Source organism: Cheilinus undulatus, linkage group 4 (assembly GCF_018320785.1).
Source record: "Cheilinus undulatus linkage group 4, ASM1832078v1, whole genome shotgun sequence".
Lineage (NCBI taxonomy): Eukaryota > Metazoa > Chordata > Actinopteri > Labriformes > Labridae > Cheilinus > Cheilinus undulatus.
The window spans coordinates 2,541,441-2,568,610 of NC_054868.1; the positions used below are offsets into that span (position 1 = coordinate 2,541,441).

General features: G+C 42.0%; 1 protein-coding gene across 1 annotated transcript; it reads left to right on the forward strand.

Moving 5' to 3' along the window:
• The first annotated feature begins 14,322 nt into the window (after window positions 1–14,322).
• Window positions 14,323–25,691, forward strand: LOC121508046 (ewing's tumor-associated antigen 1-like). The gene is made up of 6 exons (XM_041784537.1): window positions 14,323–14,602; window positions 17,639–17,770; window positions 20,369–20,439; window positions 20,528–20,640; window positions 21,332–22,752; window positions 24,861–25,691. The coding sequence occupies exons 1-6, from the start codon at window positions 14,449–14,451 to the stop codon at window positions 24,965–24,967; spliced, it is 1,998 nt and encodes a 665-aa protein (XP_041640471.1). The 5' UTR covers window positions 14,323–14,448; the 3' UTR covers window positions 24,968–25,691.
• The last annotated feature ends 1,479 nt before the right edge of the window (window positions 25,692–27,170 follow it).

A 27,170-nucleotide genomic window follows, 5' to 3' on the forward strand; every position in this document is an offset into this window, starting at 1 on the left:
GGCTGTAGTTGTGCCATTATTCAAAGCAGTTCCTGTCTGCAGAGACACAGAGGGCCACATCACAGCCTCTCTGTCTGAGCTACTCAGGCCGTCTCCTGCCTTATGTGAGCGTAAAGACTTGCATTTCAGCAAAGCTGCCTGCCATTATAGTAGGAGAGAGGCAGAAACAATCCAAAAATAGATTTTAAAAATGGACTAAGAGGTGTTCAGTATCAGAGTTACTGGTGTGGATTTAATCATTAAAGACCTCATAAAGTCATCCAAGTTCCAGGCTCACTAGAAAACGTTCAGTAGGAGCTACAAAGGTGTGGATAGCATCATTAGAACGGCACAGTACAGGATTTTCAGAGGGGGAGAGGTAAGTGGCTAAGATTTATGGTTCAGAAGTTATTTAACTTTTATAACCTGTGCTTCCTCTCTGCATAAACAACAGAGCCGGTCTCTGAGGGTTAAAGCACACGGACAACCTTACCATCTAGTCCACAACCTTGTCAACAGAGTCAGAAAACCTGGAGAGATCTCTGCACATAAGGGCTAAGAACAAACACCAACACTGAACATCTGTGACCTTTGACCCCTAGGTGGTGCTGTATTAAAGACTATTCTGTGATGCATATCGCAATGTGGGCTTAGGAATTTTTCAGAAAACTATTGTCAGATAACACAGTACATCGCTGCATCTTCTAATGGCAAGACAAAGACATAAATCAACAACGTCCAGAAGCCCCGCCCACTTCTCTGGTCCCCAGCTCACCTGAGATGGACTGACCTAAAGTGGAAAAGTGCTCTGTGGTCTGAAAAGTCCACCTTTCAAACTGCTGTTGGAGAAAATGGCCGTTGTGTCCAAAAGAACCATCCGGATTGAAAGGGGCTTCCTTTGAGCTGTAGGCTGGTGTGTGAACTAGAGCCTTAAAGCTGTGTGCTCTTCTCATTAGAGAGCCATACACACCAGGTGGGTGAGTTATTTTAGCTTACATCAGTGTTCAAACTCTGCTGTCAGCAGAAAAACCCAGCAGAGAAGTGATGGTGATAAACTGATGATGAGGAGCGAGGGCCTCTGGTACCCGTGCGTCAGACTGCAGGCGGAGAGTTTATCCAAACAAACCGACTCCTGATTTGGACAAAACATCAGCCTGAGCAGAGCTGAATTCCTCAGAGACATCGGTCTGCCTCCTCCAGGTCTGATCCTGTGACCTCCTCCTCCATCCCTCTCTGCTCCACGTCTGCATCCGAGGCATCGGCAGAGCCCGGCTCAAGGCCGGATAATTTATCGACTTTAATTAAACGCTCGCTTCAGGAGGATTGGATGAGTTTGACCATGTGTGGGGTAAAAAGGAGAAGCTATTCAGTGTCAGACAGCGGATCCTGAAACATGGCGAGGAGAGGATCAGTTAGCAGAGAGAGGAAGTGGAGGAGGTACAGAGGAGGAGGGGCTCGGTTTACTTCAACTAGACGCCTGGAGAGGACGTCTAGTTTGTTTATGAGGCACAGTGGTCATCTTTCTACCTGGATACAGGTAAAACTGTAGGATCTGACAACTGTGACAGATGAGCATGCTAAGAGCTAAAGCATTTACATTAATTCATAAATAATGAAAAAGGCTTTTTGACATCAAACACCAATAACATCACTATTCTTAAAGCTTTGTGAGCACGCAAAACTTTAATCAGCCAGCCAAAGGGGGGGGGGGGGGTAGTGGCCCATGAGGTTAGCATCCTACTTTTGAATTTTTGTTGATTTTGACACCCTGCCCCCTAACAGCAGGTGTTACTCCCTTTGGCTGAGATAACTTCAGACATTTCTTGTAGCTGTCTACCAGTCTCTGACATCGGTCTGAGGAAAGATTGCCCCACTCCTCAACGCAGAATTCTTTCAGCTGTGATATGTTTGAGGGTTTTCTTGCATGTACAGCCCATTTCAAGTCACCCCACAGCATCTCAATGGGGTTAAGATCTGGGCTTTGACTCGGCCATTCCAGGACTCTCCATTTCTTAGTTTTCAGCCAGTCCTTGGTGGATTTACTGGTATGTTTTGGGTCATTTTCATGTTGCAGTGTCCAGATTCGCTTCAGCTTTAATGTTTTTACAGATAGTCCCACATGTTCCTCGAGCACCCTCTGAAACACAACAGAATTCATGGTAGATTCTATGATGGTGAGCTGGCCAGGTCCTGCTGCTGCAAAGCATCCCAAAATCATGACACTTCCACCTCCATGCTTCACAGTTGGTCTGAGGTTCTTTTCCTGGAATGCTGTGTTTGGTTTATGCCACACATGTCTTCTGTTCTGGTTTCCAAATAATTTAATTTTGGACTTAACTGTCCAAAGAACATTGTTCCAGAAGTCTCTGGCAAACTTCAGTCTGGCTTTCATGTTTCTCTTAGAGAGCACACTTCCCATGAAAGTTAGACTTGTGCAGTCTCTTTCTGATTGTCGAGTCATGCACTTTCACATCAACAGTAGCTAGAGCCTGCTGTAGGTCCCGTGATGACATTTTAGGGTTTTTGGAGACTTCTTTCAGCATCTTGCGGTCTGCTCTTGGGGTGAACTTGCTTGGACGGCCAGACCTGGGCATGTTAACAGTTGTTTGAATGTCCTCCACTTGTACACTATTTTCCAGACAGTGGACTGGCTAATTTCAAAACGTTTTGAGATCTTTTTGAATCCCTTACCAGACTCATAAGCTGCCACAATCTTCTTTCTGATGTCCTCAGACAGCTCTTTGGATCTCACCATGGTGTTCACTCTCATTACCACAGTCAGGAGCACACCAAACCAAATGTCTGAGGTTTAAATAGGGCAAGCCTCCTTCAAAATACTGAGTAACGATGTTCTAATCATGTGCACCTGATGTGATTCACCTGTGTGTGATTTAGCCATTTTAAGTGGGAATAAATGTGGGGGTGTCCTAATTTGTTCCTCACCAGACATCACATCTTTTTAAAATTACATTTTACAGAAAGTTTAGAAAGTATTTTCTTTAGCTTTAATTGTTAAGTTATATTACTTACATCACTCAGTATTGTTAAAATTGATATTAAGTATCCATGTGTCTAAATATCTTTAAAAAACACACAGACTTTCATAGGGTGTCCTAATTTCTTCACATGACTGTATGTCTGTGGATGGGACTACTGATGGCCACATAGTTCTTAGCACAGGAAAGATTCCATGCATCCATGCATCCATCAATCCATCCATCCATGCATCATCCATCCATGCATCCATCCATGCATCCATCCATCCATCATCCATCCATCCATCCATCCATGCATCATCCATCCATCCATCCATCCATCCATGCATCATCCATCCATCCATCCATCCATGCATCCATCCATCCATCCATCCATCCATCCATCCATCCATCATCCATCCATCCATCCATGCATCATCCATCCATGCATCCATCCATCCATCCATCCATGCATCCATCCATCCATCCATCCATCCATCCATCCATCCATCCATCCATCCATCCATTTACAGATCCATCCATCCATCCATCCATGCATCATCCATCCATCCATCCATCCATCCATGCATCATCCATCCATCCATCCATCCATCCATCCATCCATCCATCCATCCATCCATCATCCATCCATCCATCCATCCATCCATCCATCCATCCATCCATCCATCCATCCATCCATCCATCTTCTTCCGCTTAGCTGGGGCCAGGTTGCTAAGCCAGTAACACCAGAGAGGATATATAATCCCTTCAGTGTATTCTGGGTCTTCCTTGAGGTCTCCACCCAGCAGGACAGGGGAAGAGAAAGACACTGTTGAAGAAAACTCAGACTCAGTCCATCCATCCATGCATCCATCCATCCATCCATCCATCATCCATCCATCCATCCATCCATGCATCCATCCATCCATCCATCCATCCATTTACAGATCCATCCATCCATCCATCCATCCATCCATCCATCCATCCATCCATCCATCCATCAATCCATCCATCCATCCATCCATCATCCATCCATCCATGCATCCATCCATCCATCCATCCATCCATCCATTTACAGATCCATCCATCCATCCATCCATCCATCCATCCATTTACAGATCCATCCATCCATCCATCCATCCATCCATCCATCCATCCATCCATCTTCTTCCGCTTAGCTGGGGCCAGGTTGCTAAGCCAGTAACACCAGAGAGGATATATAATCCCTTCAGTGTATCTGAGGTCTCCTGAGGTCATTCCACAGTCTGACAGAGAACTACGGCTGGAAGAAGATTTATTTTCCAGTGAGACAATGAGGCGAAGCATCCAGAGACAGCTACACAGAAATGAAACTGGCTCCTTTAAACAACCCATATGAAACATAGTGGTGGCAGCATCATGCTGTGAGTCCAAGAAGTTAATTCCCATTAAGCTTTAACTTCCCCCAGCGGCCCCACATATCCTCCCTCCTCCTCTTCAACCTTCACCAAAGTTTGTCTATAAAACAGAGCAGCAGGACGATCTCCAACCAGAAGGCCTTCTAATGCCACGGACGTCCCACAGAATGAGTTTGACTGCGGTCAAAATGAAGCCGCTAAGAGTTGAGGCAGAATAACGTAAAGATTTCACTGCAGCGCTGTGATCGCACGCCGATCCCAGCAGCCCCGTAAAGCTGGTCCATAAATCTGAACAGAGCTCGGGTTTTGGAGGGATGGAGGGGATTTCTGCAGACTCTATGAACAACATCCAGGGAACAAGGAGGGAGTAAGAGCAGAAGAGAGCAGCGCTGTTCATTGTCAGAAGTCTGAGCCGACACAGGAACAGCACCCCATAAATCTGAACAGAGCTCGGGTTTTGGAGGGATGGAGGGGATTTCTGCAGACTCTATGAACAACATCCAGGGAACAAGGAGGGAGTAAGAGCAGAAGAGAGCAGCGCTGTTACACAGACATGGCTGTCAGAAGTCTGAGCCGACACAGGCCGAACAGTCGCAAATGACCCAAATTAAAAAAAGTTGGGGTGCAGTGTAAAACCATCCAGCTTGTTCTCCTGGCTCAGGTCTAAAGCCTGCATCTCTGATGGTATGGGGTTGCATTAGTGTCTATGGCGTGGGCAGCTCTAACATCTGGAAAGGAACTATCAATGCTGAAAGTAGAGAGAGCTTTTAGAGCAACATATGCTCCCATCCAGACAACGTCTCTGTCAGGAAAGGCCTTGACTATGTCAGCAAAACGATGCTAAACCACATACCACATCCATCACAACAGCATGGCTTCACAGGAGAAGAGTCTGGGTCCTGATCTGGTCCGCCTGCAGTCCAGACCTTTCACCAATAGGAAACATTTGGAATATCAGAGAAGGGGAAATCCAGCAAAGAAGACAAGAATGGGACAACATTCCTCTCCAAACTCCATCAGCTGGTCTCCTCACTTCCCAGAAGTTTACAGACTGTTGTTAAAAGAAGAGGGGATGCTACACAATGCTAAACATGGCCCTGTCCAAAAATGTCTCAGTTCCTACATCTGATTTGTTGTTTCTGTTCTTTTGTAAATAAAATATGTGTTTATGAGAGCTGGCAATCATTGACTTCTGTTTTTATTTACTTTGTTACACAGCGCCCCAACTTTTTTTGGAATTGTGGTTATACCAAACATGCTGGTTTTAATCTGATAACAAGCATAAAAGAGTTCATCCAAGTCTTATTTCAACTTTGGCCCCTTCTCTTTCTCCCTGTCTCACCCTGTATCTCTGTGTTTCTGTCTGTACTCCCGAGTATTTCCGTGTTCACGCGCCAGCCTGCTCTGGATGAAGGATTTAACTGGTCGAGTCGTGTCACGTGTGACAGGTGCTACCGCAAAGGCAGGAACAACAGTGCCATTCAAACAGACTGGTATAGAAGTATGAAAATCAGCCCTGTTTATGAGGAAAACTAACCTGGCCGGCACTAACCTGCAGAATTTTCTGCACCTGCATTTCAATGCTTCATGGGAAAAGATGATTTGCACGTCTATTAGACTGATGCAGTAAATTGCACATTCCAAAAAATATGATAGATGAAAGTATTAAGGTCACTGCAAACATGATTGGCATAGCATAACACTGTTTTTCTTTGTTTTTTTGTTACCTCTGCTAAGGAGGTTATATGATCAGGTGCGTTTGTTCGTTTGTTAGCAACATAACTCAAAATGTTGTGGACGGATTTTGATGAAATTTTCAGGAAATGCCAGAAATGGCATAAGGAAGAACTGGTTAGATTTTGGGAGTGATCCTGATCACCGTCTGGATCCAGGATTTTTTTTAAGGATTCTGTACTATTGGGAGATAGGGCTAATGGCAGAGGTCTGTGCTGTTACCACTTTACACCAGGAGATGGTGGACATGAGTAACTTCAATCACAGCAGCATTTTGGGTGTGTTTCTATTCAAAGTTTTGGAGTTTATAGAGTTTGAAAGACACACGCCCAGTCGAGGAGACGAGTCGGAGCGTAACAGAGAGAAAGACAGCGAATTGTAGTGAGAATACTCACAATGCTGGGAGGAATAGAGGAATATTCACCCTCTGCCATGACTTTCAGTCATCTAGTGAGACCACGGGTCCTTCCGCGATGACAGTCCACATGTAGCGAAGCCAAAGCTTTGTCTCACTGTGTCTCCACCCCACTGGGGAGGGAGTAATCGGTGAATTAGATTTTGGGAGTGATCCAGATCACCGTCTGGGTCCGGGAATGTTTTTAAAGGGTTCTTCACTATTGGGAGATAGGGCTGATGGTGGAGCTCTGCGCTCTCTGAGTGCTTTTCTAGTTTTTCTTTTTAGAAATACTGATTATTTTTTCAAAAAACCAACATTTTGAACATTACATGTCTTGTCTTTGAGCTTTATTAAACTGAAAGCAGGTAGAAAAGGGTTTTTACATCTCCGCATTTGGTTTTAATTCACATTTTATACGGCGTCCCAACATATTGGAACTGGTGTTTGCAGAGCAAATATAATATTTACATTCTATTACAGCGTGCAGTCCTTGTGTTTGGTGTTTACTGGTGTAATATTAGATTTTTCTGGTCAAGCTGTGTTTGATTTTTCATCTGCTAAAGATCTTTTCATGGTGTTGAGAGGTGGACTGATGAGAAATAGCATGGCACCATGAGCTCATGCATGTGGGTTTGCAGTAAAGAGTCTCTATTTGGAGGGTTGACTAAATGGTCATCTGCACTGAGCAAACATGCGTGCATACCTTCCTCTAATGGCCCTGCATGTCAGGATGTGTAAATTCACCTCTTTGATAGAGACTGACCATAAACTCACCTAAATACATGCATGCATATTTAAGATCTGTTCTTCCTCTCCGGCCCGTGAGAAAATCCTGCATGCTCCTGCTGTCCTTCCCTAAAATAACAAAGAGCTGAGCCCATCTGACAGAGATTACAATGACTCAGTCACTAACAGTAAATGCAGCGTTGCTGAGCCCAAACACACACGCTGCACGCCGTGGCCGACACTTTGTGGCCGACTTCTTGGACAGCTCTCAAATGGATGTGACGGAGCCACTTATCGTAGAGTTTATAGGCCAGTAATGAAACAGTAACCCAAGTCGTTTGCACGCATTAAAGCCGGCGTTGAAGTGGAAATGCGAACGGAGGCTGAGGGAACATTAGACTCGAAGTGTGGCAAGCGTTAAACGGCGTTCCCTGGCATGGTGACTGAAACAAACGTCGATGGGAATTCCTCTGAAGCTGGTGATGGAGGAAACGTGGCCCATCTCCGTCTGTGAAGCAGCCGCACATTAATGACGTCATGTCTGCCTCGATGCAGATCCCGCACGTTTAGTTTTCATCCAGATTTTCTGCTTCGATTGTGTTAAAAATATTTTCCTAGCAGTCTTTGTCTCGGCGTAACTGAGCAACACCAGCTCTGGTTTAAATCAGACGTCCTGTTTTTTCATATCTCTGAACTCTTTAAAATTTTTATTTCAGGGAAATATCCTCATAAACACCACGGCACTGATAGTTTTCCATCAGTGTTTGACTCTACAGGAAATTCAAGGAAAATGGAAGAGGACAAACTTTACTTCAGAGAACAGTCCTTCATCTTTGTCTTTTTTAAGCCACACTGTTTTCATTTCATTACCAGTACAGAGCACATTTAGCAGCTTCTTTGACACTCAGTTAAAAATGTTCAAGAGGAAAGTCTGAGAGTCTTAAGCAGAGATGCTAACGAGTTTTATTTATTCCATGTTCTGGTGAGAACTAGTTTCTCAAAATCTTGACCTCATTGTCATGTTCTCAGGGTCACAGAGCCTTGTTTCTCATAATCAGGGCCAGTTTTTCAGGTGATCAAGGAAACAACACGACAAGCCACGTCATTTAATGAATTATTTAATCATGAAAAATCAGCTGTTGGTGCCAGAGTGACCAAAACAGGCATGAGGGGGAGGAGCCAGGCTGGTGAATGACATGAGGAGGAGGAGCCAGGCTGGTGACCAGCATGAGGGGGAGGAGCCAGACTGGTGACCAGCATGAGGAGGAGGAGCCAGGCTGGTGACCAGCATGAGGGGGAGGAGCCAGACTGGTGACCAGCATGAGGGGGAGGAGCCAGACTGGTGACCAGCATGAGGAGGAGGAGCCAGGCTGGTGACCAGCATGAGGGGGAGGAGCCAGACTGGTGACCAGCATAAGAGGGAGAAGCCAGGCTGGTGACCAGCATGAGGAGGAGGAGCCAGGCTGGTGACCAGTATGAGGGGAAGGAGCCAGGCTGGTGACCAGCATGAGGAGGAGGAGCCAGGCTGGTGACCAGCATGAGGGGGAGGAGCCAGGCTGGTGACCAGCATGAGGAGAAGGAGCCAGGCTGTTGTGGCTGTGTATGGGTCTTCTTCTCAGGCTCATATTTGGATCAACCCCATCCTCAGCTCTGCTGCTCATCCCACAAATGCATGTTCTTTACAGATGTGGCTCCATTTAAAAAAGAAGTAAACAGGCTTTACGATTTATTGACAAGAAGCAACAAGGAAATAATCTAACAAACACTTATTTACTTTATTTTTGTGCTAAGTTTCCCAATCCTGTCAAAATGGCGTGTATGTAAAGCCATACTTGTATCTGATTTAACAACAAGGAGATTCTTCATCTCTCTTGAATACAGTGTCTGAGATCCTCTGTTTGTTGTAGTAATGAGCTTGGACTTTATTCTTGAAATTTCGACTTTATTTAAAGTCCATCCATCTATACCGCTCATCTCGTTGGGGGTCCCGGGGCTGGAGGCTATCCCAGCTGTCATTGGGTGAGAGGCAGGGTCCACCTCTGGACTGGTGGCCAGTTGATCACAGTGCTGATACTCATCCTCACATCTACGGGCAATTTAGAGCAACTAATTAACATAATGAGCATGTCTTTGGAGGTGGGAGGAAGCCGGAGTACCTGTAGAAAGCCCATGCATGTACAGGGAGAACATACAAACTCCACACAGAAAGACCCTGGGAGGCAAACCAGGAACCTTCTTGCTAACCTTTGTCCTACCCTTTATGTGAAGTGCATAGCATTATTTTTTCCTTCACCTCCAGCCTTAATTTTCTTCATGCATATTGGACATGACAACACAAGCTGGAAGAAAAAAACCTCCTGATTCGCTCGATTTGGTGCAGACATTGTGTCATGTGGTTGTCTTTCCTGACACTAAAATTAGACTTACATAGAAAGTCATGCAAAGAAGAAAAATGTTGACCTCTTCCATCAGCAAACACACAAATGTTTCAGTAATGGTGGCTCATTTGCTGTAGGTTCCTCCTTAGATGTGTCTGAGTCTGTACAACCAAAAATATATCACCAAAGCTCCTGTGAGTTTATAACTAAATCATGAAAATGACTGAGCTTAAAGCTGCTACAGAAACAAGACCATCATCAGCATAGAGAGAGATTATTTCATCATTTTTTTGAGCTAGCCCTGCTCCTGTTGCCCCCTCTTTGTTGCCATAGTCTCCTCCTGGAGGCTGTGTCCCCTCTAAGCAGACGCTGATAGATTGGTGTGATTTCAGAGTAGAATATCTGACACCGCTCTCTGATCCACCGCCCTGAAAGCGCCCAGGCTTTTTCTAACGAGCCTCCGCCGGCGTCCTGGATCACGTTTCAAAGTGGGACAACGTCTGCGGGGAAAAAGAGCCATTTAGCTGGCTGCCACTGTAATGTAAAAAGCAGGTATCAGCCTCTGTGCTTCCTGACAGCTAAGATTCCTCATCGGAGCATCCAGAGCTCTTGTTTTCTTTAAAGCAGCGGGGTATTCTACTAGAGCGCACGGGCCATGAAATATAGAGCATATCTGTGTTTGGCTGAGAGCCAGGCCGAGGGTCGGCATGTCAGCGATGAATCGCTCAGGTTTCACTTCAGGCCACGTTCATCCGGCTGGAAACATGGCAGCTCTCTGTGGAAGACAATAAAACAGATTTTCAAATCTTTATTAATGAGAAAATGCAAAAAAGAAGAGGCTGCAATCACAAACTTAAAAACTGAACATAAAGCAAGTTTTATTTGCTTTCTTGGACTTCCTTTACGCCCACATTCACTGAACAAGTCCAGATAAACATCTGACATCAAGATAGAAGGCACAAAAACAAGGTTTGCATTGCTTGAAATTAGTAAAAATACTTGTAAATGTGCAAAACTCATTAAAGCCTGCTTGGAGTTTGCAAAAAACTCAGCATGAGAGCAACTTGGTCTTTCATGTGTTTTTCCACCGAGGAGGGTTTTCCGTCTTGCCACTCTGCCATAAATTTCAGATCAGTGATATGAAATATTCCCAAGAAATCATGAAAATTTATAGGAATACTTCCCTGTATGGAATAAAAATCCTATCTTTATTAGAGAGCATGCTCTAATTTTGAGAGCAAAGTTTCAAGTTTTGAAAGCATTTTTCATGTTTGAGAGCCCAACTTTGTCATTTTGTGCTCAGATTTTTACTTCAAAACCTTGTTTGTGTGCTCGCGTCTCTTTTCTCCTCTCAGATTTCTTCTGGTTGCACACGAAACAAAACTGCTCTCAGCCAATATGGAGTGAGTATCGGTTCGTCCCGTACGGGCGGCTCCTCTCCCGTGTATCTCCCAACCAACATGGCAACAGACAGTTGTCAGCAGAAGACGCGAGGAATACAGCTGTATCTCTCTCTAAGGTAAGAAAGCTTGGTCTGTTGGTCCTCCATGTCCACGTCCAGCCACAGCAGCTCCTCCCTCGGCTCCGCAGCTTCGGTCACGCCGACCCGCAAGACCTAGCCCGGCTCACGCTACACCTCGCCTTCCAGCTGTGGATGGTCCTGACTTTTAGCCACCGCTGGAGTCAAGGCTTTCTTCTTTTCATACTGAAAATAAAAGTGCATTTCTCTATTCAGTGCTTGCTAGCGTTTGTAAACCTTTAGGTTACTGTGTCAGTTCAATGCTAACTAGCCGGCTAGCTGCTAGCATTGTCCTTGTTTAGCTGCTATAAGCTATCTGAGCTTCGTTTCTGACAAATTTTCAAATGTGAAATAGCAGGATGTAAATCCCTGAGCTTACATTTGAATTATTTTTGGACATCACAAGCTTTCTTACCTTGATATGAGATAAGGCCGTATTCCTCGTGTCTTCTGCTGACAACTGTCCGACGCCATGTTGGTTAGGAGATACACGGGAGAGGAGCCGCCCATACTGGAGGCTCAGCTCAATCTAGCGAAGCCCACTAGCAACTATGCAGCATTACCGTGATTGGTCAAGCTGATACTCACTCCCAATTGGCTGAGAGCAGTTTTGTTTCGCGTGCGAGGATTTTTGTTTCGTGCAAGAGCAGAAGAAATTCAAGAGGAAAAAAAAGAGACGCGAGCGCACAAACAAGGTTTTGAAGGAAAAATCTGGGCACAAAATGACAAAGTTTTGCTCTCAAAACATGTAAATCTGCTCTCAAATATGAAAAATGCTCTCAAAACGAAAAGACTGTGCTCTCAAAACTTGAAACTTTGCTCTTAAACATTAGAGCACGCTCTTGACTGAAGATAGGATTTTAATTCCATATCCCTGACATTTGCAGCAGCTGCAGAGCTGCATCAAAAAAAAAGGTTGCATTGTTCCTTCACAGAGATGAGTCAGGTCACTTTTTCTTCCCACCATTGTTGTTGACAAAGCTGAAATTATATGCCCCGCCCCTTTTTGCTTTTGATTGTTGGTGAATTTGACAAGCTGTCCAGAAGTTGAGCTTTTTTCAGCTGAGAGTGATGTAAGCACTGCAACAAGTATGAAGTGAGGCTGTCAGAGCAAAAATTACATGTCATGCAGTGCTGTTAGAAATCTATATTTTCTTTCCAAACTCCAAATAAAAGCCAAAGAAATGATGATTTAGTTGCCATATCAGTCGCTTCAGAAGCTGTTTTCCTTCCCAAAGAGCATGCATCTTACTTTGCAGTGCACTTGTTTTGCATGTGTTCAGGGTGAGCTGTCAGTCCAGCAGGATGTGACACATGAATCTGTCTTCAGGGAAACGATGGAGGATGAGGAAGAGATCTGCTGCTGACAGCTTCACAAACATCCCCCGCTGCTGTCATCTGCTGGATGGACTCGCTCTGATGTGTAAAGTAAATGAACGCAGATTTACTGCTGCTCTGCTGCTCTCATGTTCGGTCCTGATGCTTGTGATTGTGTAACAGATCATTAGAGCTCACGAAATAACCCCAAAACCCCAACACACCAGTCCCTTTCCTGTTTATGTCCTACATTATTGCACTTATCTGCTATTTAAACTTTTCTATGCTGGTTGAATTTACAGCCCTCTCCAGAGACACTTTTCCACTTTATGCCCAACATAAGGGGTTAAACAACTTAGAACAACAACAAAAATACACAAATAGTTTTCCTTTAGTCTCTGATTATATCTCAGAGTTGACATTATTGATCTCAGGGAATTTTCAAACTGTTCAAGGATTTAGATCAGCGGTTCTCAAATGGGGTGGCAAGGTGCACTAGTGAGCCTAAAGGCAAGTCCAGGTGTGCCGTTGGAATTTGTACCATACGTTATTTCTACAACTTTATGGCTAGAACTGTAACCAGGCCTGCCCACAGACCTGGACCCCTGAAAAACCCCAGAGAATTAGACCTCCCCAGTTGGGATTTATTGATGATATCAGTGTGTGTGTGTTGGATCAGTAGCATTGGTGCTAGCATCCTGGCTAACAGTTACCTCATTTAGAGCTGAAAAGCACGGCAAGTTATTATTGGGTTGAAAATGGTGTTGAAATGATTAATTCATACTATTTTTAACCAATTTAACCAATATTTCTACCAATTTTTGCCACTTCTTTTGACAACTTAAACCATTTTGCTGCTTTCTTTTACATTTTTGCCACTTCTTATTGCTTCTTTTGACACTTTTTTGTAACTTTTTGCCACATTTAACCCATTTTTGCTACCTTTTTGTCACTTTTCATTCAGTTTGCTATTGTTTGGCCATTTTGTCTCATCACTTCTGAGCCCTTTTGACCACCTTTTAGCAACTTTAACTTTTTTTTAAAAACCACTTTTCTGCCACTTGTGATCTAATTTGCCACCTTTTTTTTGCCAATTTTTGCCCACTTTTGCCTTTGTTTGACCACTTTTTTGCCTAATTATACCCTTTTTCAGCCTTTTAGGCCACTTGTAACCCATTTTTAACTCTATTTTGACACTTTCAACAAGTTTTTGCCAATTTTAACCCATTGTTTGGCCACTTTTTTTTTTTTTTTTTTTACAGATTTTTGCCTATTTCTGACTTTGTTATGCCACTTTATGCCCAATTTTGCCATGTTTTTTCATAATTTTTAGTCCACTTTTGCCATCTCCATGATCCCCCAGTTGGCTGGGCTACAGAAAGCTCTCCCCTTATAGGCCACCTTGACTGTACATTATCCAAAACATCTATTTTGTATCAATTTACGTAAATATAGTGTGCCTTGAGATTTTGGCTTAACCTTGGGTGTGCCTTGGGAAAAAAAGTTTGAAACCACTGGTTTAGAGTGATCTGGCTGCATACCACCATCTCTTACAGCCTCTCACAGACTTAATCTGAACTTAATATAAACAACTCAGAAGGTAATTGTTCTAGTTCATCAGTTGCTGGACTCTGCATCCAAAAATAAGACTACAACTATAATGAAGGAGAGTAAACCTCCTCTTTACTGGGGATAATATCGTGTTTAAATATGTTAATGAAGTCCTTACAGGTATCTGTGTCTTTATTTACATTATTAAGGGACAAAAAAGTGTCAGATACAGTCCAATATTACTGCTTCAGTCAACTGTTTTCATTTAATGTTTGTGTGCTCAGCATCCGCGCAGCTTTGCTGCTCTTGAACGCGCCATCGCAAGGAACCCTGGGAAAGACAAGATGGCGGGACGTTCGAAAACTCAGCTGACAGGCCGAATTAATAACTTTGAAAACTGTAAATAACCCCGTACAATCCAACGTTAGCCCGCTCACGGTCACCGGGGACACATAACCGTTAGTTAACCGCCGAAATGAACGTGGTGGGAATGTTTGACCCTCCGTGCGGGCTGACAGGCTCCTCGCCAGCCGCCACCCCGAGACGAAGCCGCCTGAGCAGAAGCTCCAGGCAGACTCAGCAGACCCCCACAGCAACTGAAAACGAGCCTCTGTGGAGCGAACAACCAGGTTATTTTACGTCTTTTATTGGTATTTTATGTCCTGATGTTCTATATCGTTGCCTGCTTCTGTTTAAAAGAAAAAGCCCTGGAAAACGGACTCCAAACCAAACTCCATTCACGTTTATGGCGTTTTTCCTTTTGTACAAATGCAAAGATAACTTCAGTAACAACCCGTAGTACATTGCTTTTTTAAAAGTCAGCGTTTCCGCTTAAATTTCAGGCCACAAAAACCCCTACATAGTGATTAAAATAACTTGATATGGCTTCTTTTAGCCCCAGGATTTGGTGACTGTTGGTACAAGTCTGGACAGCGTCCACTCAGAACTACACACCAAACTCTGTTTACATTCCTGGCAGTTGTGTGTTTTCCTGTTCATCCTCAAAATAACCCGAATCACAACACGATATAAATGTAGATTTAGAAAGGCAAAGTTTTCACTCAAAATTCGGCAAACAAAATATTACCTACATTATTATTTAAGGTCCTAAAACAGGCCCTAACTGATGTTGTCTAATGGTCCAGTTCTGTTTGTGGAGACTGAAAACTTTCCAGTATCACTTGTTTTATAAATACTGCCACTGATGTTTAGATGAGGGCTGCCATAATATCAGAGTTTCATGTTTTCATATGATACTGGTTAATATAAGTCAATATTGATACTCATTTGGCACCAGAGAAATAAAAAGGAAGTCCCAGACATCCTGTTGTTTGTTGTTTGCAGATCCCAGACATTGAGGGCAGACTAGTGCAGACTAATCTACACTTAAACTGTTTGTGCAATAGTTTTTTGTGCTTGCTAGAGATGCACCGACTGTGAGAATTAGGGCCAGTAGCATTGTCTATACCAGTGTTTTTTAATTTCTTCCATTCAGGCTAAGACTTAGAGATGCACAGTTTGGGGATGAACAAATAAACTTCACTCCTTAAAACACACTTTAAAATGTCAGGAATGATGGTGAATAAAGACAAAGACTGGGTCCAGACTAAAACTGCACTAACCTATTTGTTCCTATATCCAATATTTACAGATAGGCAGATTTCTGGTAAGGTTTAAAGTGAACATCTGCGATACTGATATCATATGGATAATGTTGTGCATCCCTGGAAATGTCTGTTCTTACTGTTGGTCTTCCTCTCCATCCTCCCTCTCTTCCTCCTCCTCATTCTCTTCCACCTCTCATCATCTCAGATTGTCTCCATCCATATTTGATTTTCACTTTAACTCACATAGCTCTCTGAAATGGTCTTAACTGTTCCACATCATTAGACACAAGTGTTTTCAGTTTTGACTGGCTGTGTTTAACCCTCTGGTATCCCTAAAAGTTGCTGCCTCATTTTCCTCCTAGTGAGCCAAAAATGCACAGTAAAAAAAAAAAAAAAGTTATATTAATTTATATTTAATAGTTTTATTTTTTACTTGTTTGGTCAACTTGTGCCATTAACAAAAATACCAAATATTCAATAATTGTCATATCTTTTAACCCTTTAGTTGCCATGTTTGTAATGTAAACAAACAAAATCTTTTGATGAAAAAAACACATAAAATTGATTTTTTTTTTTTCAAGATACTACATGAAAATTAGATAACTTATTTTTTGATTATTGCAGCCTGGCATATGTCATTGATTAGTAGCATCATTGGTTAAAATGCATTATTAGTTTTTTTGTGAGGTCAATTATTCTAAAATATTCACGTTTTTCACCCTTCTGTGCATAAATGCACACCTTTAAATCATGTTATTAAATATCATATATTTCAAAATTGTTTTTCTGTTATTGAATTATATTTTTTTCATTTAAGTTCAGCCCCAATCATAAATGTCAAATACTCATTCATTTCATTTCATCAGTTTTTTTTAACCCTTTAAATGCTATGTTTTAATCCTGGTGTCACTGCAGTTTCAGATAAAAAATACACTTTTTCTTCTCTTTTCTTTTTCAGTATACTACATGGAAAGCAGATTAATTCCTTTTTGATTATTGCACTACTCACACACTGATCTGCACATAAACAAAACCTCAGAGAGTTAGTAAGAAGTGGAGCAAAGGGCAGTATAACACTGAAATCTGGTGGAAAAACATGCATTTCCTGCCCTCGCCCATATATGGTAAAAGTGACGCCACAGGGTAAAAAAAATGGTCCAGGTGCCAATGTAAAGCCCCAACTCTCAAATGAAGCCCAGAAACCATAAAATGCATGATTCATGCCTTGATGGCATATGGATTAAAAAAAAGTGGTTTGAATGGGTTTCAGTTGGGATTTTTTGCACACCAGGGATATTAATGCTATAAAAGAGGTTTATTTTATTTATGTTGGGCTGATTTCTGTGGCTTGGACAGAATTTTGAAAATTGTGCAAAAATGAACAAAAAATACAATACATATATAAATTGTGAAAGAGGGCAGAGCTATTTCAAAAAATATTAACAGGGTGTGCATTTTAGGCTCAAGGGGTACCAGAGGGTTAAATGGTGACAACTGTGCTTTAATTGTGTTTAACTTCTGCCACCCAGTGGTTTCTATTGTGAATCACAATGAAAACATTGTTCATTTTGATTCAGAAAACTTTTTTTTGTTGTTGTTTTGGCTTCAAATTACACCTTGGGCACTAATATTTTGCATGCATAGTGATTAACTGAATACAGTGTTTGTTATCCTGGATGCTTTCAGTGAATCAGCATTTGTGGATTTTTGCACGCGTTTGCAAACTTTGCGATCTTTGTACGAATTTGAAAATCTTTGGACGCATTTGCAGATCTGAACATATATTTGCAGATATGTGCACGCGTTTGTGGATTTATTCATGCATTTGTGGATTTGTGCATAAATCTTTGTACAAATTTACAAATACTTTTGCAACAATAATAGCGCCATACTAAGCATTTGATTCAGAGAATGGGATATAGAGTAAGCAATGTGAATATGGGATGGCAGTTTTCCGAGTGTTTAACAATCATGCCTGACTAAAAAATCATGATTGTTAAATCAGAAGAAATATAAAGATGTTCTTATCTTAATGAATCTTTTATGCTTCTTCTGCAGAATTTAAGACTCCAACCAGAATCCTGAGATCTAGAACAGGCGGAGGATTCAGCGAAGAGTCTCCTCACAACGACTCTGACTTTCAGCAGGATATCATCTGGGACGCCACCTCTCCTTCTCCAAACAGACTTGGTAAACGTCAGACCTTTATCCAGGGACGTAGCTAGGGATTTAGGGCCTTCAGAAAGAATATTACATGAGGCCCCCTCAACCGGCTAGCCAGGCAACAAACGTCCTTTTTACAATGATCTATGCGTTTTAACGTATAGTCATGGACGAAAGTATTGGCACCCCTGGAATTTTTCCAGAAAATACACCATTTCTTTCAGAAATTGTTGCAATTACAAATATTTTTGGTTAACACATGTTTATTTCCTTTATGTGCATTAGATCAACACAAAAAACCTGAAGAAAAAAAGCCAAAATTTACATAATTTTACACAAAACTCAACAAATGGGCCGGACAAAAGTATTGGCACCCTTTTAAAACTGTGGGAAAATCATTTTATTTCCAGCATGTGATGCTCATTTAAACTCACCTGTGGCAGTAACAGGTGCTGGCAATCTAGAAATCACACCTGAAGCCAGTTAGAATGTCTAAAAGTTGACTCAACCTTTGTGTTGTGTGCCTGTGTGTGTCACACCAAGCATGGAGAAGAGAAAGAGGAGCCCGGAATTGTCTGAGGACTTAAGAAGCAAAAAACAATCTTAAGGTTACAAGACCATCTCCAGAGATCTTGAAATTCCTTTGTCCACTGTGTGTAATATAATCAAGAAGTTTATAACCCATGGAGCTGTGGCTAATCTCCCTGGACGTGGACAGAAGAGAAAAACTGACAAAAGAATGAACGCAGGATAGTTGGAATGGTGGATAAACATCCTCAGTCAACTTCCACACAAATTCAGGCTGTCCTGCAGACTCAGGGTGCAAAAGTGTCAGCTGGGACCATACATGGTCATCTGAATGAGATGAAGCGCTATGGCAGGAGACCAAGGAGAACCCCACTGCTGACAAAGAGACATAAAAAAAGCCAGACTTGAGTTTGCAAAAATGTCCCTGAGTAAGCCTCAATCCTTCTGGGAGAACATTTTTTGGACAGATGAGACTAAGGTAGAGCTTTTTGGAAAAGCACATCATTCTAGTGTTCACAGAAAACAGAATGAGGCCTACATAGAAAAGAACACAGTACCTACAGTCAAACATGGTGGAGGTTCAAGGATGTTTTGGGGTTATTTTGCTGCCTCTGGCACTGGGTGCCTTGACTGTGTGCAAGGAATCATGAAATCTGGAGACTATCAAAAGATTTTGGGCCACAATGTAGGGCCTAGTGTCAGAAAGCTGGGTCTGGGTCAGAGGTCATGGGTGTTCCAGCAGGACAATGACCCCAAACAAACCTCAAAAGGCACCAAGAAATGGTTGGAGACACAGCTGGAGAGTTCTGAAGTGGCAGCAATGAGTCCAGATCTAAATCCCATTGAACACCTATGGAGAGATCTCAAAACTGCTGTTGCAAGAAGGAACCCTTCAAATCTGAGAGACCTGGAGCAGTTTGCAAAAGAAAAGTGGTCCAAAATTCCAGCTGAGAGGTGTAAGAAGCTTGATGATGGTTATAGGAAGTGATTGGTTTCAGTTATTTTTTTTCCAAGGGTGTGCAACCAAATATTAAGTTGAGGGTGCCAATAATTTTGTCTGGCCCATTTTTTGAGTTTTGTGTAAAATTCTGTAAATTTTGTCTTTTTTCTTCAGATTTTTTGTGTTGTTCCAATGCACATAAAGGAAATGAACACATGTATACCAAAAACATTTATAACTGCAACAATTTTTGTGAGAAATGGTGTATTTTCTGGAAAAATTCCAGGGGGGGCCAATACTTTAGTCCATGACTGTATTTCTGAACCATAATTTCCACATTTTGAGCGGTAATTTTACCGTGCTTAAATTAAATTTTCTTGCATTATTTCGCAGTGCTGGACTACAACATTTGGACATTTTTAAGGGAGGAGCAGGACCCCCAGTGTTGTATTTTACTCAGTTTGATACAAATTTCCATCTGCTGACAGATTCATTTAGTTGCTTTTGATTCAATAGTACCACTGATTACTAAGAAAAAAACAAATAAAAACACTTTTCATTGCTTCTCGAGGGCTCCTCCTTACTGTGGGCCTGGATAATCAGTACCACCTCCGTGCTACACCCATGTCTTTATCTGTCTACAGTTAATCTAATAGCATATCTAGGGAACTCAGTTCTGAACAGTCACTCAGTTAACAAAAATGTGCATATAGATTTTTATTTATATCTGTGAGAGTGTACAGTCGTTCTATAAACCAAAAATATAGCAAACTAAATGTACCAAACGAGTGCCAAAACAACCACTTCACAATGCAGATTTTTAAAAAAGTAATAATTCATACATGAACAGGTCTTATCCTTGCAAAGGGAAGCATATCAACTTAAAACTGTTTTTCTTATTGAATTCAGATCAAGAAACTGCGGAGCAGCCTCAGCAGATCTTGAAATGAGTCAGAAAACAAAAACTTCTCCATCCAGCTGAACTCAAATTTTCCTCCTGCTGTGAATGTTTTTTTTCTGTTACTTCGCATGTAAAAACCAAATCCACCTTAACCTCAGACACTGAGCACGCAAACAATCAAAGAGAGGGAAACATTGTGAGTTCTTTCTCAGAAAAACCACCACCCTGCTGGACATCTTTCTGTTTTTGTCTTTAGGTAAAAGAGGAAAGAAGAAGCCTCCAGGAGCCGTGAACATCTCAGAAATCGTCAGCAGGATCGCTCCAAAGGTCAGTGATAGACGTTTTCTTCACCGTGTCCTGAATCTCAGATCAGATCAGTTTGTTCTGACTCTCTCGTTTTGCGGCGTTTGTGCAGCATGGCAGGCCGAAGGTGGCAGAGCCGACATTGCAGCAGTGGATCGGAGACAGCGCAGCCATTCCCTGTACTCCAGACATTCCAGCTCCCAAACCAAAGAAGAAGTCCCCGAGGTGGGTAAAAAAGAGAAGAAAAATAAAATATTTTCCTTTTTATTTTCCTCTGTTCTGTTTTACGTTTGTCCACCTCCTTATTTAAAATGTTTTACTGTAATGTGGACTTATATGGTTGTGCTTAGTTTGTGCTTGTTGTGTCATCAATAAAGTTTAGACTATTTTCAAAGGCTGAACAGCAACTGATCTGCAACAGCCCAAAGGAATAACATTAGATAACATGCTGCCAATGACAGTAACAAGACAGAACACTGATATTAAAGGCAAAGACACCCTTAAAAAGCACCCTCAACAGGCCTCAAGTGTATGGTTGTGACTGGATTTGCAGCTTTTGCAGGTTTTTTTTTTTTTTGTATAAAGGTATTTCTGACTTTGGATCATTTATCTACAGAATGCAAACCCGTCCTAGCCATTTTTTTTCCCTGCTCAATCCATCATAAAAACCTCCCGATTGGACGGAAAACCTCCCAACCTGGCATCACTGAGCATGCCTGCTACATCTCAGTCCTTTCTGTTGCTGACCGGTTGCACTTTCTGGCCACAGTAGTGTTTGATTTGAGAAATAAATGTTAAAGAGTTTATTTCTTTGATGCTTAAAGTCTACCAATAAAAGTTTGCATCCATGCAAGTTTACAAAACTGCAAAATTCCATCCCATAACCCTGATTTTTTCACGTTTGTTTTCATCACAGGCCAAATGGAGTGGACGACTTACTGAAGCTCGCCCAGCAGTTTGACTTCAACATGTTTCGACGGGACGAAGAGGAGGTGGAGGACCTTCACCAGCAGAGCCTGGAGCTGCTGTCCGAGGACGTCCTGGACTTTGAGAATGACTTTTCGGCTTCACTTCCTGGAAATCCTCAACCAGCTGTGAACGCTGCTGCTGGGAGAGAATCTCAGAATGACCCGGATCTACAAATGGAGGACGATTTGGATTTCCTGTTTGATGCACCGACTCAGCACGTGAGCAGAAATTTAAGTCAAGCGTCTCAAGTGAAACAGACGCCAAGCACGTGTGCAAAAGAGGCTTCTGGGAAGGCATCTGCGTCTTCTCTCACTTCTAGTGTTTCCACGGTGAAAACTAAAGTTGCTCCTCTAAAAGACGACTTCGAGGATGATTGGGAAAACGATGACTTGTTAAACGACTCTTTGGTTCTGGAGATGACACAAAACCCACAGATGTTTTCTGCTCCAGCGCACTGTTCAACCCAGAAACCTCCCAGTGAAATAAAGCATCACAGTCCAGCTAGTGTTCCCATCAGTGGCGGCATTCAAACATCAGGGAATGTGAGACAAAGATCGACCTTTAAACTGGAGTCCAATCCTCGTTTTACTTTCAAAAAAAGCCAGGCAGACACTTTGACCAACTCGAAAGTGGATTACAGCTCAAAACCAGCAGAGGAAGACTCTCAAAGGAGCAGGTCTGGTGTTTTAGCCGGAGCAGGGTCCCAAGAGAGCTGGCAAAAATCAAACTCAGTGAAATCAGATTTACAGAAACCACAAAGGACTCCTGATCCAAACGTCAACCACAGCACAGCAGCATCTTCATCAGCAGAAAGCGCTCCTCTCAGACCTGCTGCAGCTTCATCCCACAGCGAGGCTGCTGCTGTCTTTGACTTCCTGGACGACGACCTGAACTCTTTCTTCTCCTCTGACCCGGTGTGGGACGACCTGGCCGACGACGACCTGCTGTGTGAGATGTGTGAAGACGTGGAGAACCAGATCCAGAGCGCCAAGAATGTTTCCACCAAACACAATCCTTCCATGTCGACCCAGAAAGCACCTCTACAGCCATCCACCAGAACATGGGACAACCGGACTCAACAACCGACCAATCACAAACCTTTTCCCCCAAAACAAACTCCTCAGACTTTCCCCGGTGCACCTGGGAGTTCTTACTCAGGTGGGTTTGTATCGAATGTAGCTGCAGGTGCACAAATGAAAACTGATTCTTTCAGATACACACAAACAAAAACCTCTTCAGGGTCTGTGAACAGTTCAGTGAGTCTGCAGGGGAGCAGCAGGATTCAGTCTGCACCACATGGAAGCATCCGGAAAGAGCAGTTCACCTTTAAGAAGCCGAGCAACCCGGTTTCTACAGTGACAAACAATGGTAAGAACACTTCCTGTCAGGTGCTTACATTCTCTGCATAAAACAAACCTGTGATAGCAAACTGATCTCACCTCTGAGTTTAAGATCACAGAAAGCTGAACTAGAGCTATAACTGTTAAAAGGTGTGTTTAAACTGATGATTTTCTTGTTTTAAGTCCATGATGATTCAAAGGAGCGGGCTGTGGAGATAAGCGAGTGTAGAGAAGCATTGGTAGACTCCGTTGTAACGTAAACTCTTTGTTACCTTAGTTAAAGGGATATTTGGGTGTTTTTGAAGTTGGGTCATATGAGGTACCTAGCAGTAGTGGTGGCATTAGCCTCCAGTGATTTCAGTGAGCATTGCTCCTTTAAGCACCCCCTGGTTGCACTGGCCAGGAAGCTAGGCTATACAGTGTAACATATGGGTTACTACTTGCTACTTAATTCATGCTTTTAATGCAAAAAAGTGACAAAAACAGGGTTTCTTGGTAAAAAATTAGGCGCTTTAAAATGTTTGATAGTGTTGACATCAGAGCCAACATTGTTTTAGAAACTGTTGGAGAAGAGAAAGAAACTGTACCCATCTGTTATGTTTGCATAGCCTAGCTCTCTGGCATGTAGCAAATGCTCTTAAAGGATCAATGCTCACTAAAATCACTGAAGGCTGATGCCACAACTACTGCTAGGTACCTCATACGATCCAATTCAAAAATACTGGAATATCCCTTTAAATCAGTGATAAACATAGTTACCGCAGACAAGTCTGCCAGTCCACTGATCCTTTAGGTTTTTGCATAGCAAAAAGGATGCAAATAGCTTCAAAAACAATGCAAGTAGCTACAAAAAGGATGCAAGTAGCTACAAAAAGGATGCAAGTAGCTACTTAAACAATGCAAGTAGCTACAAAGAGAAGGCAAGCAGCTTCAAAAACAATGCAAGTTGCTTAAAAAAGGATGCAAGTAGCTAGAAAAAGATGCAAGTAGCTACAAAAGAATGTAAGCAGCTGCCAAAAATTTCAAGTAGCTGCAAAAAATGCCAGTAGCTGCAAAAATGCAAGTAGCTGCAAGAAATGCCAGTAGCTCCAAAAAGAATGCACGCAGCTACAAAAAAATGCAAGTAGCTTCAAAAAGGTTTCAAATAGCTACAAAAAAATAAAAGTAGCTTAAAAAAGGATGCAAGTAGCTACAAAAACAATGCAAGTAGTTACAAAAAATGCATCTAGCTTCAAAAAGGATGCAAGTTGCTACAAAAGAATGTAAGCAGCTGCAAAAAAATGCAAGTAGCTGCAAAAAATGCCAGTAGCTACAAAAAGAATGCAAGCAGCTACAAAAAATGCAAGTAGCTTCAAAAAGGTTTCAAATAGCTACAAAAAAATAAAAGTAGCTTAAAAAAGGATGCAAGTAGCTACAAAAAATGCATATAGCTTAAAAAAAGATGCAAGTAGCTACAAAAAGGATGCAAGTAGCTTAAAAAAGGATGCAGGTAGCAACAAAAAGATAAAAGTAGCTTAAAAAAGGATGCAAGTAGCTACAAAAAATGCATCTAGCTTCAAAAAGGATGCAAATAGCTACAAAAATAAAAGTAGCTTAAAAAAAGATGCAAGTAGCTACAAAAAGGATGCAAGTAGCTTAAAAAAGGATGCAAGTAGCTACAAAAAGATAAAAGTAGCTTAAAAAAGGATGCAAGTTGCTTCAAAAAGAATGCAAGAAGCTACAAAAAAATGCAAGTAGCTATGAAAAAATGCAAGTAGCTACAAAACAATGCAAGTAGCTTCAAAAAGAATGCCACAACCACTGCTAGGTATCTCATTTAATCCAATCAAAAAATACTGTAATATCCCTTTAAATCAGTGACAAACATGGAACTGCAGACAAGTCCGCTAATCCACTGGTCCTCTTGGTTGGGCATAGCGTTACCGCCACACCATAAAAACCTAACTGTTACAGAAACTACAGTGAGCAAACTAATGGTGATGGTGTTGCAATAATTCATTCTGTGGCAGAAATGTTTACCACCACTCATTTAAGCCCTTAAATTCTTAAATTTTTTTGTCCAGATTTTGAACTATGATTCCCTTTAACAGACTCCTGTTCTGTCCTCATGCCTCTGTCTCTCCTGTTCCTCTTTAGCTTCGGGGAAATGTTCAGCAGCAGAGATCGAGCTGAAGAAGCAGCAGGCAATGGAGAGACGGCGGCAGCGACTGCAGGCGACCCAAAACCTCCGAGCTCCGACCTGACAGAGGAAACAAAGACAAACGGCTTTGTGGAATCAACAAACCTGCAGAGGTGAACAGAGTCAGAGCTCAGAGGTGAAACCTCTGCTCATGCTCCGTCCAGCTTCAAATCTCTGAATCAGCTCTGTCTACATTTCTTGTACAAACATGTTCATAACATTTTCTATCTTATATTTGACTTTAATGTCTGAATTCTGACTTTTTTGAGTTTGATAAAAGAAGGAAATATCAGTGGAGCTAACCTTCCTCTGTAGATTATCTTCTTCTAAAATGAGAGAAGGAGATTAGCACATAGTCTTCCTTTAATGCTGAATTCTAACACAAAAGTTGCAAGTTTGATGCTTAATCTTTAATTAATGAAGGAAAACAGAAAACAGAAGTTTTGTTTGATGCATTTGAAGCTTGGAACATAAAAAATAATCCTCCAGTTAAAAAAAGACGTTAAAATTGTCAGTTAAAGGAGTTTAACCGGTGTTGTTCTCTCACTGTGCTGTTTTTGTTGCTAAGCTAGGCTAACAAAATCCTGGACAGGTGACTAAATACTTATCCAAAAGTGGCGGACTGTCCCTTTTAGATGTTTGTGTTCTTAGTAGAGTATTTTGATTCATTTCCTTTTTGATCATGAACACAGGGCACCACTGCTGCTGTTTTTCCTTTGTTTTTTTTTTTAATGCACTTTAACTGATTCAAACGTGTTTTATCAATAAAGTTTTTACTGTTTCTGTCATCTGTTGTTTTGGTCTGTTTCCTGTTATAATCCCTGATTTAACCTGATATGCTTCATACTCAGTCGACCGTTATCGTGGAGGAGGCGTATGTCAGCCAGTAGACGTCTTCAGAGTGAAACCTGTTCAGGTCTTTATCAGCGTGGATGCTGTCTCTCCTGTTGCCTGTCACTCTCCTCTCTGATTGGCCAAGAATAATTAATGAGGCAGAAGGAGGCAGGGTCATGCAGGGGTTACTGAAACTCTCAGGTAACTTCATTTCACTTGAGCAGGTAACAGGATCTGCTGTTAACACTTTCAGCCATTAAGGAGGGGGGTCCCAGACACCTTTAGAGACCCTGATCAGCCAGGTTAAATGTTTACAGATTCTGGATCAGCTGATGTCTCTGCTCTGACATTCAGGACTGTCACTCTCAAACTGAACTCTATAACTAAAATCTTTCTCTACTCATCCTGAAACCTTTAGAGGAGTCCGATGACTGACGGAGTCTCTGGAACAAAGGCAGCGTGATCAAACGTAGACTGACTCCATGTGAGCGTCTGAGATTTACAGCAGCGTGCTGATAACCAGGCTCAGTTTACCTGCAGGGACGAGACCTGCTCATCAGACGGCTGACGGAGCGTTCATGAAGAGAGCTGACCTCCTGATTACACCTGGACAGGTGAGGCCTGCAGATGTAAATGAGCTTTGTAGGTAACTCTGCACTCAAAGACCTTCAGCAGTGCCAAAACAAAGTTCTAACCTACGTTGCTAGGAATATTTGATAATTATAAAGATACCAGAAAAAAACATTACTTTTAAATTTTACAGTGTAGGAATCAGGATTCTCTACAAATACAAACAATGTCAGCAGAGCTTAAAAACATGAGAGTAGCTAAGAAAACAAGAGTGATTCATCAAAAAATGCATGTACCAGAAAAAAAAAGACGGCAGGTAGCTGCTAAAACAACACAAATAGCTGACCACAAGTAGCTATAAATATAACACTAGCTATAGAAAGAATGCAAGGAGTTGCGAAATACATGCCAGAAGAATGTAGGTAGTTGCAAAAGAAACACAAATTGCTGCAAAATGGATGCAAGTAGCTGGAGAAAGAATAAAAGAAGCTGCAAATACAATTCATGTAGCTGCAAAATTACCCTAAGTACATGCCAAAAGAATGCAGGTAGTTGCAAAAGAAACACAAATGGCTACAAAGGATGCGTGCCAAAATAATGCTAGTAGCTGTCAAAATGATTCAAGTACATGGAAAAATGATGCAGGTAGCTGGAGAAAGAATAAAAGAAGCTGTAAAAAGAAGGGAACTAGGAAGTACCTGGTAAAAGAATGGAAGTAGCAGCATGAAGAATAGATGTTGATACAAAAACAATAAAGTGGCTTCAAAAGAAACAAAAAGGATGCAACAAGAAGTGGCAGAAAGAACACAGGAAGCAGCAAAAAAGCAAGTAGCTGCAAAAAGACTCCAAAAGGTACAAAAATC